Raw genomic sequence first — 15476 nt, 5'->3', positions numbered from 1 at the left:
GAAGCACATTGTGATCAAATTTAGTAATGGCCTGTCAGATAATGATGCACAAAAATCAACATTCAAATTAATTTTATTTATTTTATTTACATGTCAAGTTCCATAGGACCAAACTGAGGAGAAAATCTCCCAGGTCATGGAACATGTCAGTACATGAAATTACAACATAAAAGTAATAATAGATAAAAATAAAATGTATATGAACCCAAAAAAAGTCAATCCATAAATTTAAGTAAATGCAATCTACAATACAACAAGAACTTACCCCAAAATATACCACCATATGATACAAGCGAATGAAAATAAGCAAAGTAGACTAATTTTTGTGTCGAATGATCACTCACTTCAGATATTGTTCCAATAGTAAAAATGGCAGCATTAAGTCTTTGAACAAGATCTTAAATGTGGGCTTCCCACGACAGTTTACTATCTATCTGAGCACCTAGAAATTTTAACTGTTCGGTTTCAGTTTCACTAAATATGCCCACTCTGTGAAATTAAAATGTCAGGTTCTGTTGAATTGTGTGTTAGAAACTGTAGAAACTGAGTCTTACTGTGATTTGGTGTTAGTTTATTTTCTACTAGCCATGAACTTAGGTCATGAACTGCACTATTTGAAACCAAGCCAATGTTGGACACAACATCCTTTACTACCAAGCTAGTGTCATCGGCAAACAGAAATATTTTAGTTACCCGTAATACTAGAGGGCATATCATTTATATAAATAAGGAACAGGAGTGGCACCAATACCGATCCCTGGGTCTGCCCCCACTTGACTGTACCCCACTGAGACCCCCACATCACAGCCATTCTCAACATTGTGAATAATAAAGTCTTGCTGTCTGTTGCTAAAATAAGAGGTGAACCAATTGTGAGCTACTCCACGTATTCCGTAATGGTCCAACTTCTGGAGCAGTATTTTGTGATCTACACAACCAAATGCCTTAGTTAATTTAAAATACATGCCTACTACAGTAGTACAAGTTTATATGCCAGCTAGCTCTGCAGATGACTAAGAAATTTAAGAAATGTATGACGAAATAAAAGAAATTATTCAGATAGTGAAGGGAGACGAAAATTTAATAGTCATGGGTGACTGGAATTCGGTAGTAGGAAAAGGGAGAGAAGGAAACGTAGTAGGTAAACATGGATTGGTGCTAAGAAATGAAAGAGGAAGCCGCCTGGTAGAATTTTGCACAGAGCACAACTTAATCATAGCTAACACTTGGTTCAAGAATCATAAAAGAAGGTTGTATACATGGAAGAAGTCTGGAGAAACTGACAGATTTCAGATACACTCCTGGAAATTGAAATAAGAACACCGTGAATTCATTGTCCCAGGAAGGGGAAACTTTATTGACACATTCCTGGGGTCAGATACATCACATGATCACACTGACAGAACCACAGGCACATAGACACAGGCAACAGAGCATGGACAATGTCGGCACTAGTACAGTGTATATCCACCTTTCGCAGCAATGCAGGCTGCTATTCTCCCATGGAGACGATCGTAGAGATGCTGGATGTAGTCCTGTGGAACGGCTTGCCGTGCCATTTCCACCTGGCGCCTCAGTTGGACCAGCGTTCGTGCTGGACGTGCAGACCGCGTGAGACGACGCTTCATCCAGTCCCAAACATGCTCAATGGGGGACAGTTCCGGAGATCTTGCTGGCCAGGGTAGTTGACTTACACCTTCTAGAGCACGTTCGGTGGCACGGGATACATGCGGACGTGCATTGTCCTGTTGGAACAGCAAGTTCCCTTGCCGGTCTAGGAATGGTAGACGATGGGTTCGATGACGGTTTGGATGTACCGTGCACTATTCAGTGTCCCCTCGACGATCACCAGTGGTGTACGGCCAGTGTAGGAGATCGCTCCCCACACCATGATGCCGGGTGTTGGCCCTGTGTGCATCGGTCGTATGCAGTCCTGATTGTGGCACTCACCTGCCCGGCGCCAAACACGCATACGACCATCATTGGCACCAAGGCGGAAGCGACTCTCATCGCTGAAGACGACACGTCTCCATTTGTCCCTCCATTCACGCCTGTCGCGACACCACTGGAGGCGGGCTGCACGATGTTGGGGCGTGAGCGGAAGACGGCCTAACGGTGTGCGGGACCGTAGCCCAGCTTCATGGAGACGGTTGCGAATGGTCCTCACCGATACCCCAGGAGCAACAGTGTCCCTAATTTGCTGGGAAGTGGCGGTGCGGTCCCCTATGGCACTGCGTAGGATCCTACGGTCTTGGCGTGCATCCGTGCGTCGCTTCGGTCCGGTCCCAGGTCGACGGGCACGTGCACCTTCCGCCGACCACTGGCGACAACATCGATGTACTGTGGAGACCTCACGCCCCACGTGTTGAGCAATTCGGCGGTACGTCCACCCGGCCTCCCGCATGCCCACTATACGCCCTCGCTCAAAGTCCGTCAACTGCACATACGGTTCACGTCCACGCTGTCGCGGCATGCTACCAGTGTTAAAGACTGCGATGGAGCTCCGTATGCCACGGCAAACTGGCTGACACTGACGGCGGCGGTGCACAAATGCTGCGCAGCTAGCGCCATTCGACGGCCAACACCGCGGTTCCTGGTGTGCGCTGTGCCGTGCATGTGATCATTGCTTGTACAGCCCTCTCGGAGTGTCCGGAGCAAGTATGGTGGGTCTGACACACCGGTGTCAATGTGTTCTTTTTTCCATTTCCAGGAGTGTAGATTATATAATGGTAAAACAGAGATTTAGGAACCAGGTTTTAAATTGTAAGACATTTCCAGGGGCAGATGTGGGCTCTGACCACAATGTATTGGTTATGAACTGTAGATTAAAACTGAAGAAACTGCAAAAAAGTGAGAATTTAAGGAGATGGGACCTGGATAAACTGACTAAACCAGAGGTTGCACAGAGTTTCAGGAAGAGCGTAAGAGAACAAATGGTAGGAATGGGGGAAAGAAATACAGTAGAAGAAGAATGGGTAGCTTTGAGGGATGAACTAGTGAAGGCAGCAAAGGATCAAGTAGGTAAAAAGACGAGGGCTAGTAGAAATCCTTGGGTAACAGAAGAAATTTTGAATTTAATTGATGAAAGGCGAAAATATAAAAATGCAGTAAATGAAGCAGGCAAAAAGGAATACAAACGTCTCAAAAATGAGATCGACAGGAAGTGCGAAATGGCTAAGCAGTGGTGGCTAGAGGACAAATGTAAGGATATAGAGGCTTATCTCACTAGGGGTAAGATATACTGCCTACAGGAAAATTAAAGAGACCTTCGGAGAAAAGAGAACCACTTGTATGAATATTGAAATCTCAAATGGTAACCCAGTTCTAAGCAAAGAAGGGAAAGCAGAAAGGTGGAAGGAGTATATAGAGGGTCTATACAAGGGTGATGTACTTCAGGATAATATTATGGAAATGGAAGAGGATGTAGATGAAGATCAAATGGGAGATATGATACTGCATAAAGAGTTTGACAGAGCACTGAAAGACCTAAGTCGAAACAAGGCCCCAGGAGTAGATAACATTCCATTAGAACTACTGACAACCTTGGGAGAGTCAGTCCTGACAAAACTCTACCATCTGGTGAGCAAGATGTATGAGACAGGCGAAATACCCTCAGACTTCAAGAAGAATATAATAATTCCAATCCCAAAGAAAACAGGTGTTGACAGATGTGAAAATTACCGAACTATCAGTTTAATAAGTCACGGTTGCAAAATACTAATGCGAATTCTTTACAGACGAATGAAAAAAACTAGTAGAAGCCAACCTAGGGGAAGATCAGTTTGGATTCCGTAGAAATACTGGAACACGTGAGGCAATACTGACCCTATGACTTATCTTAAAAGAAAGATTAAGGAAAGGCAAACGTACGTTTCTAGCATTTGTAGACTTAGAGAAAGCTTTTGACAATGTTGACTGGAATACTCTCTTTCAAATTCTAAAGGTGGCGGGGATAAAATATAGGGAGCGAATTGCTAATCTCAATTTGTACAGCAACCAGATGGCAGTTATAAGAGTTGAGGGGCATGAAAGGGAAGCAGTGGTTGGGAAAGGAGTGAGACAGGGTTGTAGCCTCTCCCCGATGTTATTCAATCTGTATATTGAGGAAGCAATGAAGGAAACAAAAGAAAAATTTGGAGTAGGTATTAAAATCCATGGAGAAGTAATAAAAACTTTGAGGTTCGCCGATGACATTGTAATTCTGTCACAGACAGCAAAGGACTTAGAAGAGCAATTGAACGGAATGGATAGTGTCTTGAAAGGAGGATATAAGATGAATATCAACAAAATCAAAATGAGGATAATGGAATGTAGTCGAATTAAGTCGGGTGATGCTGAGGGTATTAGATTAGGAAATGAGACACTTAAAGTAGTTTAGGAGTTTTGCTATTTGGGGAGCAAAATAACTGATGATGGTCGAAGCAGAGAGGATATGAAATGTAGACTGGCAATGGCAAGGAAAGCATTTCTGAAGAAGAGAAATTTGTTAACATCGAGTATAGATTTAAGTGTCAGGAAGTCGTTTCTGAAAGTATTTGTGTGGAGTGTAGCCATGTAAGGAAGTGAAACATGGACGATAAATAGTTTGGACAAGAAGAGACCAGAAGCTTTCGAAATGTGGTGCTACAGAAGAATGCTTATGATTAGATGGGTAGATCACATAACTAATGAGGAGGTACTGAATAGAATTGGGGAGAAGAGGAGCTTGTGGCACAACTTGACTAGAAGAAGGGATCGGTTGGTAGGACATGTTCTGAGACATCGATGGATAACCAATTTAGTATTTGAGGGAAGCGTGGAGGGTAAAAATCGTAGAGGGAGACCAAGAGATGAATACACTAAGCAGATTGACAAGGATGTAGGTTGCAGTAGGTACTGGGAGATGAAGAAGCTTGCACAGGATAGAGTAGCACGGAGAGCTGCATCAAACCAGTCTCAGGACTGAAGACCACAACAACAAGAAGCAACTTCCCCACCCCACAAAGAACTCCTTGAAAAACAGCCAGCTAATCTGTATCCTGGTAAAGGAAGCCCCTGAATTGCCAAATTATTATGTGGTACTCCAATATACCAATAATTCCAGAATCACATCTGTAAGCAGTTCACTAACTTTATCTCTAATACCTTTTATATTTTGATGAAATATGCTAATTCCTTCTCTTCTTGGAAACATGACTTCCTCTGAATATAAGCCTTTAGTTAGACGGACTTCCTTTTAGCAGGTATACATATCAGCTGTCTTCACTCTAAAATAGGTGCAGCTTCAACATCAATTACTACAGGAATTTTTCCATGAGTGATCCTACCAACACCCACTACACTGTCGTCTATAAGCTTTTCCAGCTTCCCCTTCCCATACCTTCTGAGGTGGAGGCCATGCCTAGTGAAACATGACAGAATAAATTGTCCCTCATAGTTTGGGAATATCAGTACCAGGTTTGTTGTCAATGCTCCCTTCAATTTTTCAAATGCTGTCTAGAAGTTGACTATGGAAATTCCACACCTTTTTTCAACAAATGATTCAATAGCTTAGCAATTTCGGCAAACTTTTCAATGAATTCCCATTATTAATTACAGAACCATAAAAATGATTGAAACTGCTATGTAGTTTGTGGTGGTAAGAAAACACATTCTGCAGAAGTTAGGCGTGCGTCAATTTTCACATCTTCCTCTCATTACAGAGTGTTAACTGTGCTGGATTTAGCCTCTTAAAGAATTCCTCTGACCATTGCATGTGCTCTTCCATATCCTTAGAAACTGCAATTATGTTGTTGAGATAAAAAACAGTCTTGATTTTAATCCTCTGAGCACTCCATTGGATACTAATAGCCTCCGAGATAGCTGGCACATTCTTCAGACCAAATGGCAGCCTTAAATATTGATAGTGACTCCAAGGGACAGTAAAGGTGGTCTTTGGCCACCCTTCCAGAACCACTTCCAACAGTGATAACCACTCCTCATACACATTGTGAAGTATTTACATTGACTTAAGTTCTCTCTAATCTCCATTATATTTAGTACAGGATGTCTGTCCATCACCGCTCATGCAGCAAAATCTATGCTGTTTTGTTCCATTCTATGATTTTTTTCAGGACTACTACAATGGTAGCTGCCCATGGACTGTAACTTGATTCAGTATTGCCCTCAGCCAGCAGTTGATCAATAAATTCTTCCAGTGTAGGTTATAGGTGCCTAGGTATCCTGTACGGCTTCTTATACACTAGAGCATTGTTAACCGTTGGTATGGTATGGTGAGTTACCAGTATTGCAGGTAATGATTGACCGGGATTGAACAGGTTGACAAATCATATTAACAAGACTTTCATTGTTGACTTATCTCTTCCCTCCAAATTGTTTTACCTTCTCGCATAATGCAATTGTGTTGATGGTCTGGTTGTGGCAAAGGTCCTCACACGACCTACCCAGATTATACTCGTCCATGATCTCCAAGTTTGCAATCTATAAGCTCAACTTATCAGAGCTAAAATTATCCACACTTTCCAAAACCATACAATCCCCATCTATTTCCTTCACATGTACCAGGCTTCAGTGCACAATATAGTGCAACATGTCCATCTTGTTATTGCATTCCAGTACCTCTGCAACACGCATCATCTGAAGGTCAGTACCCACCCACATTTGTAACACTGAAGTTTCCTGCATTGCTTTTTAACATGGTCCATATGTCCACAGCTGTAGCATTTCACCTTTGTGTGGAAAAAGAAACACACAACCCTTATCTTGTCCTCAGGCCACAATATTGATCTCTTCCACTTGCTTAGCAGCCATAATGGTGGCAGCAAAATCCTTCAGGTTTTTCCATTGTCGCTCTCCTTGACATGTCTGCTGGAAGTCCTTTTAAAAACACATCTGATTTCTGTTCTCCTCTTCTTGTGGAGTAATTCTGTCTGCTTCTACTTTCTGTGTAAGCTCGTACAAGTTAGCATTGATTTTCCTAATTCTGCCTATGAATGCCTCTACCAACTCACTTCACTTTTGAGACAACCCATTAAGCTGTTCTCTAAAAAAACCTTGCAATATTCTGCTTGCGATAACGTGGTTAGTGGGCCTTCTTAAGCTGCTTAAATGTCTGTGCTTTATCCAGCACTTGATGGTACTGATGTATGCTGCTTGCATCACAACCAACTGTAATTTAGACACATCCAAGGATGTCTTGTCTGACCAACTGCCCAACCTAGCGGCAGCTTCCAGGTCATCACTGAACATTGAGACATCCTCGGTTGCCCTATCCGAAAAAGGAGTTGCTAGATTAGCTGTGACAGGATCCAGAGAAGGGATAGGTGAACTAACCAAAGCTTTTGCTTCCACTACATCCACTTGTTTATGCTTATTCTCGCTATTAAAAGTCTCCCTCTCTTTGCAAAGCTTCATTTATCTCCTTTAGCTTGGCGAACTGCCTTGCCAAGAGTTCATCCATTTCCTGGATTGTCATTGTTTCTGTTTTTGGCATTTGTGCAAACTCTTAACACACCACTCTAATGAAAGCATCAACCACAATACACACAGACACGGTTACACGAACAAACTACACTATTCCTTATGAAGGATAATAGCCCAGTGTTATTCAGAACACTGATGCACTTTGTGGCCATTGCTTCGTCTTGTGCTGCACACAGCTGGCACCACTCACATGCATAGGAAGTCATTCCCAGCCAAATTACAATACTGGCACCTCACTGGTTGTAAGTAACATTCCTTATAATTACCCCTATACAACAGAATCCCAATCCCTGAAAAGGCAGCAGGTCATAGTTATCGGGCAGTGCCATTGGCTGGTGATGACTTCATTCATTTCTGGTTGTTTGGTTTAGTTGGCTCCGGAAGTAACAGTTTAGAATCGCAGACAGTCTAGTACTGGCTGTACAGCTGTTCTACATTCTGAAGCTCTGTCTCTTTTGCATTTTATGCTAAGGAAAATTCAGTAACAGGGTGTAATTTTTCAGAACTGTAAAATGCAGATATTTGGTTATGTTATTTATGTGAACCAAAGTGTGTTTGCAGACACTGTGGTAGATGTTATAGATCTTGATAATGATCTTAAACCTATAAATTATATAAATATAATTTAGGTGCAAATCCCCATGTCCTGTATGGGAATCCATTGTTCAGTGTGTTTATGGTGGTGAGGTATGTGGATGCTTCAGACTTTTATTGAGAGAGAGAGAGAGAGAGAGAGAGAGAGAGAGAGAGAGAGAGAGAGAGCTGCAAAAAGGGACATGATTACATTCAATTATCAAATGATTCCCTTAAATTTTTTTCAAATTGAGTTGATATAACAAACCAAAATCTGAACTCGCTTTCAAGATGAGTGAGGTTCAAATCTCCACCTGGCCATTTTAATTTAAGTTTTCTGTGATTTCCTCTTCTCACTTCAAAGAAATGCAATAATAATTTGATTCCAGTGCCATTTCCTTCACATCTCCTTATGAGCTAATGTTCTGTTCCTAATGTTCTGGGTTGACAAAATGTTAAACTTTTATATTTCTTCCTTTTTGTCTGATAAAATAAAGAAACCACATACAGAAATATGTGCATGTGCTATTCAGTTGTTTCTGCTTGGACTGTGTTATAATGAAATATGTTGTTTTAATGGTGACAGCATCTTTCAAGAACCTAGAGGGCAGATGTCATGTGAGAAAATTTATGTATTCTTCTTGTTATTTTGTGTAATCCTTAATTTGGATGGTAGGATGTGGAATCAAACCTGTATACTCCCATATATAAATTAGTCAGTTCTTGTAAATAATTACTGGGTTTAATTTTTTGTGTTTTTTATCCAGAAATTGAGTAATCATTGTTTAGTATAACATTGTTTGTAATTATATAATTTGTATTTATAAATAATTTATGAGTAATGATTACATACCTCCTGCAGGATGTGCCTCGTTTATCGCCTGGGGGGAGCTACAATGGATGTTACAGTTGTATTGTGCTGTGCAGGAATGTACACAGTGAAAGGCCATGTGTATAAAGCAAACTTCGGAGGGGACAAGTTCACAGAAATACTTGCCAACTTCCTCGCCGAAATATTTCACCAGTGAGTTCAATTGGTCTCTGTTATTACAAGATGTCTCTCTTCTTGACACTGTGTTATTGTAATATTGTTGATAATTACCCTATGTATGATTTGTGATCAAAAAGTAATGGAAATTTTTATTTTCCTAAAGAATCTTTGTTTATTCATAATCATCAGCCTTATCCGCTTCAAAGTAATCCCCCTCAGATATGGTACACTTACGCCAGCACTTTTTCCAATCTTGGAAGTGCTTCTGAAATTCACTTTTCGTTATGATGTTCAGCTCCTTCAGTGATTCTGTTTTTATCTGATCAGGGGTGGCAAAACAACGTTCTCTCATTGTTCTCATCGACCTCAGGTATAGGAAGAAGTTGCATTTGGCCATGTTTGGTGAGTATGGTGGCTGAGGCGACATAACGTTTTTGGCTTTTGCCAAAAAATCATGATCAAGCATTGAGATGTGAACGGGAGCATTATCGTGGTGCAATTTCCACGAGTAGTTTTGCCACAGTTCTGGCAGGGTTTTTTTAGGACTGCTTCATGCAAACAGCGCTTAACTTACAGGTAGTGTTCCTTATTGACTGTACAACCATAAGACAAGAACTCTTGATGCACTATCCAATTGTCATTGAAGAAAACAGTGAGAAGAACCTTGGCATGTGATCGAATTTGTTGAATTTTTTTCAGTCCTGGCTCTTCAGGCAGTTTCCATTGGGATGATTGGGCCTTGGTGTTGGTGTCATACCCGTATACCCATGTTTTGTCACCTGTTTTAATCTTATTTAGAAGTTCTGGATTGTTGTCAACTTTGTTCAGCATTTCCTGAGTGAAGTCTAGGTGGCGACGTTTTTGGTCAAAATTCCATGATTTTGGAGCAAACTTTGCTGCTGGTTCACGTTTAATTCCCAAAACACCCACAAAAAAAAAAAAACTTGGCATGAGCCAAACGATACGCTGACGTCATCAGCAACGTCTCTGATGGTGATTTGGTGGTTTTCCAGAGCCATTTTCTTTACTACTTCCACTTTATAAGTAATGATGTGCTAGGGCATCCAGAACGGTTACTGTCTTTGTCTTCTCAACCCTCTTTGGAATGTTCATACCCCTCATAAATTCTTGTCTTACTCATAGTAGAGTTGCCAAAATCCACAGTCAGTATTTCAAATGTTGTGCTACACTTTATTCAATTTTTCAAGCAAAATTTAGTGCAACAATGTGGGGAAAACATAGATTGGTCCTTACTGTAAAGATAACACACTAAATTGGAGACAGGCACAGTTAAAAGACTCAAATAAGCTTTTAGCAGTGGCCTTCATTGGAAAAATAGAAACGCACACCATTCATTCACGCAAGCAAGCACACCTCACGCACACATGACCACCAACTCCAGCATCTTAGGTCTGACCCCAGCTGCCGGAGTTGGCGGTCAGTAGTTCATGAGGTGTGCTTGCTTGTGTGAATGAATGGAGTGTGTGTCTCTTTTTGCAATGAAGGCTGTTGCTGAAACCGTATTTGTAAGCATCTTTTAATTGTGCCTGTCTGCAACTAATAGTAAGTAGCAGTCTATCTTCTCCTATGTTGGATATTCCTGCCTGGAGTTTCCATTGTTTAAAATTTAGTGTAAATTCTTTGATCCACCTTTTTCGAAAGTAAAACATTTTCCAGGGACTCTGAAAACACGTATAACCTTTTCGACTGTGAACAATAAAATAAATATTTAAAACAGCTGAAAATCCCAAACATATATCAGGAACATGTGTATCAACAAGAGAAAAAAAGGAAAGAAATTGAAGATCAGATGTATGAAGCCCACGAAATAAAAAAATTCCCATTACTTTTTTTATCACACTTTGTAATATGTGTAGTGATGATTGTTGTCCCGCTCCTAGTAGTTGGTCATTTTGACAATATGTGCAAAATGCACCTGTCTCCTTTGAAAGTATAATATTTTACTGTTAATTCTTTTCCAAACACTACAGAAGACTGCCAGTGGTGTATGAAATACAGTAATGTTGTTGTTGTTGTTGTTGTTGTTGTGGTCTTCAGTCCTGAGACTGGTTTGATGCAGCTCTCCATGCTACTCTATCCTGTGCAAGCTTCTTCATCTCCCAGTACCTACTGCAGCCTACATCCTCCTGAATCTGTTTAGTGTATTCATCTCTTGGTCTCCCTCTACTATTTTTACCCTCCACACTGCCCTCCAATACTAAATTGGTGATCCCTCGATGTCTCAGAACATGTCCTACCAATCGATCCCTTCTTCTAGTCAAGTTGTGCCACAAGCTCCTCTTCTCCCCAATTCTATTCAATACCTCCTCATTAGATATGTGATCTACCCATCTAATCTTCAGCATTCTTCTGTAGCACCACATTTCGAAAGCTTCTATTCTCTTCTTGTCTGAACTATTTATCGTCCACGTTTCACTTTCATACATGGCTACACTCCACACAGTAATATTAAGAACAGTAAATTGTCTTGGGTTTATTAATGAGTTTTCAGTGATGATGAAAAGTATAAATTACCTTGAAATAGAATACATGTATGATGCAATTTGAAACAGTATTGAGATGTATTCATAGTCTTACGTTTGTTGTGTAAACTGTGTTACTAAACATCTAACCCACTATTTGGCATATGGTTCATGATTCCAGTTACAGATGGCCTATCTGATGGCTTCCAAGGGCAACAAAAATTTGACTTTCAGTATTTCATTTAATTATTGGCCAAATTTAAAACATTAAAATTCTGTCATAATTTACTCATTAAGAGGTATAAATCTTATGTTAAAAGTCGGGCACAGTAATAAAAGTCTTATAGTTAGAAATGATGTACGTATCTTGAGGCAGCGTAACTCAGGGCGTGCAAGTTGTCCAGGCTATATTCACCCAGAATTTGAGAATGAGAGCACTTAGCAACTTCCAACTAACTTTACACATAATTTCAAATCATTTCTAAACTATTCTCACTTACATGTTTAATGTCAAATATATTTAACACATTAACTCGTTTGTAGAGTAATCATACAGTCTGAAACTGTTTTATACATGAGTGTTAGATTCTTTAAAGAATCTTCACTGAGGTTTACTGTTAATTACTAGGATGTGATCAGAAAATTGGCTATAGCAGTTGTCAATGCTAGTATTGCAAACCCATGCAAGGTTGCATTTATATGGTGAAATGTATTATAATGTGAGATAATGTAATGGAGAAAAACTGTGTAGCTTTAATACAGGGTGTACATAAAGTCCGGGAACACTTTCAATTATTTATTGCGTAAGAACCAAACATTGTACAGATATCATACATGTCGTCTTGAAGAGAAACCCTGTAGGTTTTTTTCCATGTATACCATGTAGTTTGGTAATTTGCCGATAGTCAGGGCTAGTCGCAAATGTGGCAGGTTTTCTGTGTGTTGGAGTTCGACAAAAACGAGTGTACTACAGCTGTTCAATGGATGCTTAGAACCAAGTATGGTAAGAAGCCACCAACAAGGAAGGCCATTTAGCACTGGTACAAAAAATTCGTTAGGATGGGTTGCTTGTGCCCAGAAAAGAGAAGCATGTATGAGAGACTGGGAAGGCAATTTAATCAACCAAGATAGCATAACTCTTGTTACAGATCCTTACCATTTTGAAATGATGGGAAATATTAGCTCAGAAAATAACTGGATATGTAACCAAATATTTGCTAAGTAAATGTTGATAAATATAAATTTAAAGATAGAAGGAACCAGGGCATAAACAGTGGAATTATATCTTGATAGCAAAACGGACAGTGTGTGACATAAACTTGAGCCCTGTGCATGATTACCCGTAAACACTATTTCTAAGTTTTTCTTTGGTTTCCTTCACTGCTTGCTCATTGTACCAGTTGAATAACACCAAGGATAGGCTAGAGCCCTGTCTCTTTCCCTTCTCAGTCACTTCCTCCCTTTCATGCCCTTCAACCCTTATAATTGCTATTAATCTTTCCTGGTGTTGGCTTCTACCAGTTTTTCCCTTTTGTAAATAATTTCAGTATTTTGCAACCGTGAATTACTATACTGATATTTTGGTAATAGTCACACCTGTCAGCAACTGCTTCCTTTGGAATTGGAATTATTCTTCTCGAAGTTTGAAGGTATTTTGCCTGTTGTCTCATATATTTTGCACAACAGGGTGCGTAGTTTTGTCATGACTGGTTCTCAAAAGGACATCAGCAGATGTTACTGATAAAAATGTACCTCAGGGGCCTTGTTTTGGCATAGATATTTTGGCCCTATGTCAAATTACTCTTGCAGTATCATAGCTCCCATCTCATCTTCATCTACTTCCTTTTCCCCTTTCTATAATATTGCCTTCAACTTAATTTCCCTTGTATAGCTGATCTATATATTTCTTCCACATTTCTGCTTTCCCCCGTTTGCTTGGTACTGGTTCTCCATCTAAGCTCATGATATTCATACAGCTGCTTCTCTTTTTTTCCAAATCCCTCTTAATTTACCCGTAGGCAGTATCATTCCCTTGCAAACATTTGCTCATGTCCTGGTGGAATGTCCGCCTTATAAAAATATCGTAATCTAGTCAGTTACTTTATATTTTAAAATTAAAAAAGAAATATTTATAGATTTTTAATGAATTCTTCTACCAGATTCTGCAAATGCTTTAAAATTTTCAGTTAAACTTACCCCAAAAATTTAAGTCTTAGGATTAGATGTCACTTTCCCAGTGAATGTCATACTAAATATTTTCAGGTTTAGGTCCATACTTGCACATCAGTAACTATTTAAGTAGTATGTTGTAAATAAAAATCTTGATGAAATTTCCATTTCTTAAATTATTTTTATGGCGGGCTTAAAGTAGCACTCATTGATAGCCCACATTACTGAAAGTGCGTTGATATTACTAAGAGTTTGGTAAAAGATCTTTTTAGGTTCTGGACCCTACTTACATATTAGTATGTATTTAAAAAGTATGTTGTTGATGCAAGTAAAGAACAAATAATGAATATTTCTGTTTAAAAAAATTTTTTTAGGGCAACTGTCGGGAAAAATGTGTTGGTATTGCTAGAGTTAAACAAATGTCTTCGAGATGATCATGAGTGAACATTACATAATATTCTGGGCCCACATTTTTGAGCAACGAAGACTTACAAAAGAAAGATGAGTTACCCTAGGACATTATTCCATATGACATTATTGAATTAAAGTATGCAAAATGTCACCTTACTGATTTGTCTCCCCAAGGTTTACAATGATTCTAAGTGCAAATGCAGCTGAACTAAGCTGTTTTAAGAGTTCCAAAATTAAATCCCTGGAATATATTGCTAGACTTAATAAGTACAACATTCTGCAGTCTTTTGTGTAGCTATGGCATTGATTGGTTGGTTATACCATCAATCCCACCAAACTTCAATTTATCTAAGAGAATGCTGCGATTCACACAATCAGATGCCTTAGATAAGTTGCAGAAAATACCAGATAGCGCTATTTTATTATTTAGTGCTCGTAAAATTTGGCAAGGGAATATGTAAATGGCATTCTCAGTAGAGCAACTCTTCTGAAACCCAAACTGTGGTTCGTTGAGGATATCAGTGCTGCTAAGGTGAGATAATATTCTAGAATACATCACTTTCTCAAACATTTTGGAAAATGGTGTCAGCAGTGAAGCTGGTCAGTAGTTATTGAACTGACATCTCTTTTTATCACCTTTCTTAAAGAGAGGTTTGACAACAGAATATTTCAGCCTCTTTGGAAAAATGAGTTATGTTAGTGATACATCACATATTTCAGATAAGACCATGCTTTTTATATTGGAACAAAACTTTATAATATTGTATTGGAAACACTATCTAAACCAGATGAGCTTTTATTTTCAAGAGTATGGATAATTTTCTGAATTTCAGAAGGAGAAGTTGGTAATACTTTCATATGATTGAATTTTATGAGAGTTTCAACACACTGCTGTGATTTTCCCCTTTAACTGTTTGTCCCTATACTTTCTACCAGTTATTAAATGTACTTACTACCTGTGACTCATCATTACATCACTGCCATTCAGTTCAGTAGTGGTGATATCCTGTGCCTCGTTGTCCTGTCTCTCGTTTCACTGCATTCCATAAAGCCCCAAGTCTGTTGTCAGAATTACTGATTTCTGACGTGATGTGAAGGTTTCTTGAATTTTTAATAATTTTTCTTAGTAGTTTTGAGTAGTTTTGTTGTGTGCAACTACAGCTGGATCAATACTTGTTCTTGCTGATAGGTACATTTTCCTTTTTCTTGAAGATGATATTTTAATCGCTGTAGTGATCCATGGTTTTCATATGGCCATTTAATATTCTTTCTAATTAGCGTATATGGAAAGGTATTTTCAGATAATTAAATGAATTTATCATGGAATAGATAAAATTTAATTTAGCATTTGGTTCAGCATAAATTTCATCTCAGGTTATCTCTTGTAA

The 15476-nt window shown here is 39.3% G+C and overlaps 1 protein-coding gene across 1 annotated transcript in view; it reads left to right on the top strand.

Moving 5' to 3' along the window:
- Positions 1-15476, top strand: part of LOC124555319 (heat shock 70 kDa protein 14-like) — a 164589-nt gene that overhangs the window by 102697 nt on the left and 46416 nt on the right. Inside the window, exon 5 of the mRNA XM_047129198.1 lies at positions 8897-9058. Within this exon, the coding sequence (XP_046985154.1) occupies positions 8897-9058 (162 nt within the window). The remainder of the gene's footprint in view (positions 1-8896; positions 9059-15476) is intronic.

This window comes from Schistocerca americana, chromosome X (assembly GCF_021461395.2).
Source record: "Schistocerca americana isolate TAMUIC-IGC-003095 chromosome X, iqSchAmer2.1, whole genome shotgun sequence".
In the NCBI taxonomy this organism is placed as follows: Eukaryota; Metazoa; Arthropoda; class Insecta; order Orthoptera; family Acrididae; genus Schistocerca; species Schistocerca americana.
This window is presented reverse-complemented; position numbering and strand designations above follow the sequence as displayed.